The sequence below is a fragment of the Populus euphratica genome, unplaced genomic scaffold (assembly GCF_000495115.2).
Source record: "Populus euphratica unplaced genomic scaffold, PopEup_1.0 scaffold189.1, whole genome shotgun sequence".
Lineage (NCBI taxonomy): Eukaryota > Viridiplantae > Streptophyta > Magnoliopsida > Malpighiales > Salicaceae > Populus > Populus euphratica.
In genome coordinates, this window is record NW_011500030.1 from 391528 (window position 1) to 397154 (window position 5627).

A 5627-nucleotide genomic window follows, 5' to 3' on the forward strand; every position below is an offset into this window, starting at 1 on the left:
AATTAGTTCAGTAACAATACCAGAAAGTTCCCCACAACTTGGATCTTCTTTTCTTACGTTTAAATAATATATAGCTCAATCTACATCATAACATGGAAAGTAAACAAATATATAATACTCAACCAGAAACTCATTTCAATTGAATTAGAACATTTAAAATAAAATAAAAAACAATACATGAAATATAAATTTAGTAGGAAACTCGAATCAAGAACTTAACAATATTTTTTCAACTTTCTTTTAATGATATAACATTATTTTAAAAAAAATAAAATAAATTATTGAAATTAACCTTGCTTGGTCTAACCTAAGTTTGGCTACATCAACATATTTAATTGAATCAATCTTCAAATTATTAGATTAATTCACTAACAATATCAGAGAGCTCCCCACAACTTGGATCTTCTTTTTTTACGTTTAAAAAATATATACATCAATCTACATCATAACGTGGGAAGTAAACAAATATATAATACTCAACCAGAAACTCATTTCAAATTGAATTAGAACATTTAAAATAAATAAAAAACAATATAGAAACATAGATTTATTAATGAAACTCGAATCAAGAACTTAACAATGATTTTTCAACTTCCTTTTAATGATATAACATTATTTTAAAAAAATTAAAATAAATTATTGAAACTAACCTGGCTTGATCTAACCTAAATCCGGCTACATCAACATATTTAATTGAATCAATCTTCAAATTATTTTGAAATGAAACTCATTTTTAGTTATAGGTTTGTTAAGTCTACCCTAAAATGCTGGTGTTTTATTTATTACAATAAAATGATATATTTTTAAAATAATAAAAAAATACTTTCAGAGTTCAACCGAGATAAAGTTTGATCATATTAATTTAAAATAAAACTCAATTTAAACTAGTCTTCAAGTTAATGAGTTATTGGCTAACCTGTCAATCGTGTAATAGTTACAGTTTATGTTATAATATGAATTTGTCAAAAATGAGAAAAATGAAAGAAAAAATAATATACTCATTTTTTTGCCCATTCTCGTGAAGCCAAATTTATTGAGTTTGCTCTTCTCGGAGATAAATAGTATTTTATGCATGGATAACTGATTAGAAGTGGTAAATAATCAAGAGAAAAGTTTAAAGAGGAAACTCATGAGTTATATAGTGCGAGCTTTCAAGGTAGTGGTGATAGTAAGATTGGAACGGAGCAAGGCATCGTTGTTTATACTCAAGCTATCCACCTTCTTCCGGTATAGATCTTGGACCTCCATCATTTCTTCTTTTGGATCTTTCAAGTTCGTTTTCTGCTTCAGTTACTCTAGAACTTTGCCATTCAATCTCAATTTCTCTAGCAAACAACTCAATCTAAAGTTCTTTGATCCGAAGGCACAGCCCAACTATCTATTTCTTAAGCTTTTCTAACTTAGCTTTGATGTTAATTATAAGTTAGGTCTTCTGTCATTCCAACTCTTCTACTTTGTCTGTCAATTCTGTATGGGCACGCAGTTCGATCTTTTCCCAATGCTCAACCTTACTTTTATAATCCTCTCTTTCATTTTCAGCTATTGTTCGAGAATCCTTTTAGTTTCCACCTTTTATCACATCTTTCCTTGGGGCTGGTAGCTGGAGTTTCTGGTTTTGGTCCCTGAAGAAGAAGAAGACACAGGTTGAGGGTGTCTATATCAAAGCTTCAAACGACATCGTTTGGCACTGACAAAGTTCAAGTTGGGCCTTGACTGTCGGCGCTTTTTCATTTTTAATCTTCCTGACCTGAAGTTTTAATTATCCAAAGGGTGCAATATCGAAGCCAAATTAATAAAATCTTTCATTTGAGTCCTTGACTGAAATTAAATAAACCCTTACACTTCTATGATTTTCCAATATGTCCCCTAGGCCCATAAAATATTTTAATTAAAGTTAAAATCAGCTATAAAGTCATAAATTTATTTAATTAAATTTCTAATTGAATGAATGAAACCTCCCAAATTATGCTAACTTCTTGATACTTCAGTCAAAATATACATTTTTTATAAGAGCTTAAAACAACTAGGGTTTTACTTATTTATCTTAACCCATAAAATATACTTTTTGAAAAAACATAGTTTTTTTAAATCCAAAAAAAATTATAACTGAAGAATTTTCATCATGTAATTTAAATAAATATTTTTTTTATATAAATATTTTGAGGTAAAAATTATTTAAAATAGTGAAAAGAAAAGTGATGGTAAGATGATAATAACAATAATAAAATAAATAAAATAAAAATAAAAATAAAATAAAATAATGATGGTGATAATTAAAATAGTTAAATAGTATTATAAGTGAATTATTATTCCTAAGATTTCTAACAAACTTATTTTTTAAATTAAAAATTAATTATAAAATATTTTTTATTAATTAATTTTTCCTTGAAATATTTTATGTTAATGTAATTATATTATAATAACGAACGACTGACTTTCAAACATCCGTAATGACCGCCGGGTTTCGTCGTATTGTAAAGTTGACTTTGCCCGAGATAATCCTCACCCCTGGCCAGAGTAAAGCCTCCGCTCCATGTGTCCGATCGAGCAAGAAAAGAGAATCGATGGAGGGAGAGACTAGACTGGAATGACAGGTCAAACAAGAAGGAAGGGCAATCTCGTAACTCTGTTCGCATAGACCAAGATAGTCGCCCACTTGGCAAGCACGGCCATGCCAAGATAATTACAAGAGCGGCCCCCCACCCACGTGCCACTCGTTTAACACCGGACCCCAAAAATTTTCTCAATTCCCTTAAATGTAAATTTAAACACTATAAATATACAGCCAAAAATATCTACGAACTTTCCGCTTCTAAACCCTCACTCGATCACACGGTAACTGCAACGAAAACAACACCGTCGATTCGATATGGCCCCGATTGCTGTTGGTGATGTCTTGCCTGATGGAAAGCTCGCTTACTTCGACGAGCAAGATCAGCTCCAGGAAGTGTCCGTACACTCTCTAGCTGCCGGTAAAAAGGTCATCCTCTTTGGTGTTCCCGGTGCCTTCACACCCACCTGCAGGTAAACAGAGTAATTATTTTTAAGTTTCCGATTCAAGTATATATATGATTGATTTTGTTGTTTGGTGATTTGTAGCTTGAAGCATGTGCCGGGGTTTATCGAGAAAGCAGAGGAGTTAAAATCAAAGGGCGTTACTGAAATTTTGTGCATCAGCGGTACGTTGTCATTTCCATTTGGGGATCTATTTTTTAAATTAATTTGATTTTCTTATTGTTGATTCATTTTGATTAAAAATCTGTACAGCAACTAGGGTTTCACCATTTAATGCGAATTAATGTAATCTGGGTTAAGTTTTAGTAACTAAGTTGACCAGTTGTTCTAATTGAAATTGGAAGGAAGAGCAAAGCTGCTCGAAATGCTGGTTTTGTTTTTTCTAACTTGGTAATCTGTCCGGAACACCTAATATGCTACTGGTATTGGTGTTGGAGGAAAAAACTAAAATGTGTGCGGCCTTACTTCAACTGGCATTGTTCTTAAGTCTGCATCTCTTGTTTTGGTTGGCGTAAATAATATGTATGAAACTTATCAGCTGGATCTGTTATATTCTAATGGAATTCAGACTAATTACAGGTTTAGAAAACTAAAAGAATGTGATTGGTTTCCGTGTTTTTTGAGTTTTGGATTCTTATTCATTTGCAGTCAACGACCCCTTTGTGATGAAGGCATGGGCCAAAACTTACCCTGAGAATAAGCATGTCAAATTCTTAGCTGATGGGTCTGCAACTTACACCCATGCTCTCGGCCTTGAGCTTGACCTGCAAGAGAAAGGGCTTGGCACACGTTCTAGGAGGTTTGCTCTCTTGGTTGATGACCTTAAGGTGAAAGCTGCAAATATTGAAGGTGGTGGAGAATTCACTGTGTCCAGTGCGGATGATATCCTCAAGGATCTTTGAATTTCCCTTCTTGTTTGTTTCTGGGCCATTGAGCCTTTTAGTTTCTGGACGCAAAGAATGGCATCAACTTGATATGAGATGTTGGAATAAAGGAGGATATTCTTTCTCCTATATAATGTTATTTTCGAACTACAGCTTCTTCTTGTTTTAATTTACAACATTTATTAGAATTGAACTGTGAAGTCAGGAGGAGATTCTGTAGATGCCAGCGTCATGCTGCTAGTCAAATTTATCATTGATAGGAATAGGAAGTCTAAGCTGTGTTGTGGCTTTTCGTGCGCTTTAGATGATGTGAATTCTTTAAATAAAGACTTGTCAACATTTGGTTCCAAATAATATGGCAGCCTGCTCTGCTATCATGGGCCAAGGCCCTATAGACGAGGATGGCTTCTTGTGCAAAAAAGTAATTTTGATGGAGCTGAAAAGACTAATAAAAAAAAATCGTTTTTAACCATTCAAATTCATTGCGAATGGTAATTGTGCATTTCTCTGAATTTAATATTAATTTAGTATTGTAATTATAATTGTTTTTTAAAATATCATAATTTTGAAAATAAGTATATTAAAATAATTTAAAAATATTAATTTAAAATAAAAAATTATTTTTTAAAAAAAATACTTTTAAAACACAATACTAAATAAGCTTAACTTGTTTGATGAACAGTGTTGTTTTTAATGGAATTATTGGATATGTTACTGATTTTTTTTTCCTTTGTATATTCTTGCAGATTCAGATTGTTAGATAAAAATTCAAAATTGAATTATTGGATAGCTGAATGGAATGCCATTTACACTTATAATATACAAAATAATTATCAAATTAAAAATAAAAAAATATTTTTCGTTTTAGTGGATAAAGATTCAATTTATGAATTTTCCAAAGTCATATTGTATTATTTTATTGTTAATTTTTATTACCTTAAATGTCTTATACATGTATCAATTATTCATTTATTTTTCATGTTATTTATTTTTATTTTGTTTTATTTTTTATATAAAAATAATCTATTGGGAAATTTGATTGTTAGAATTTTTTTTATTTCTACAGTCCTACATTAGCTTTTCTAGATTGGAGTTAATTTATTTTCAAATTTAAATTTTTTTAGATTAACTTAGATATTCAAACTAGCTTACACGCACGAATATCATCAATGTTTAGTCAAAGGTTATCTACCATTTACGTGCTTAACCTTTTCATTGAAAACAAGCACCTACCAATAACATGTTTACATGGATGCTTCAAACCCTATGTTGTACTAAAGGCAATGTGTTCCTCGCTGGCCAGCGAAGTTTTTCTTGTTCACCCACGCATGCGGCAGACCAAAATATCCTTAATGAGTATTGAATTCAGAATCCAACATGACATTTGTCCTTAATAGCAACTGGGATGGAAATTATCCTTACTGTATATAATATAATTAGTGACCACACCAAAATCATCTTGAAACTCTTCAAGCACCAACTTTGAACACTTAATTGTTGGCCATTAATAATAAACTGTAGCTTTGATATCTTTAAAATTAGCTTTGAAGAACTCTTTTAAAGCATAAAACATTATTTTACATTTAGGATTTCTAAAAAACTTCAGCTTAATGACATCTTGAATTTTTTTTTATGTGGATGTCCGGACCAGCTTACATATATTATGACTAATCTCATGGCCCACTAAACATCTTCCAAACCCTCCTTTTGAATCTTTTTTAAATTGCT

At 31.2% G+C, this 5627-nt stretch overlaps 1 protein-coding gene across 1 annotated transcript; it reads left to right on the forward strand.

Moving 5' to 3' along the window:
* The first annotated feature begins 2807 nt into the window (after positions 1-2807).
* LOC105142439 (peroxiredoxin-2B) lies at positions 2808-4049 on the forward strand. The gene is made up of 3 exons (XM_011050071.1): positions 2808-3024; positions 3100-3179; positions 3664-4049. The coding sequence occupies exons 1-3, from the start codon at positions 2870-2872 to the stop codon at positions 3915-3917; spliced, it is 489 nt and encodes a 162-aa protein (XP_011048373.1). The 5' UTR covers positions 2808-2869; the 3' UTR covers positions 3918-4049.
* The last annotated feature ends 1578 nt before the right edge of the window (positions 4050-5627 follow it).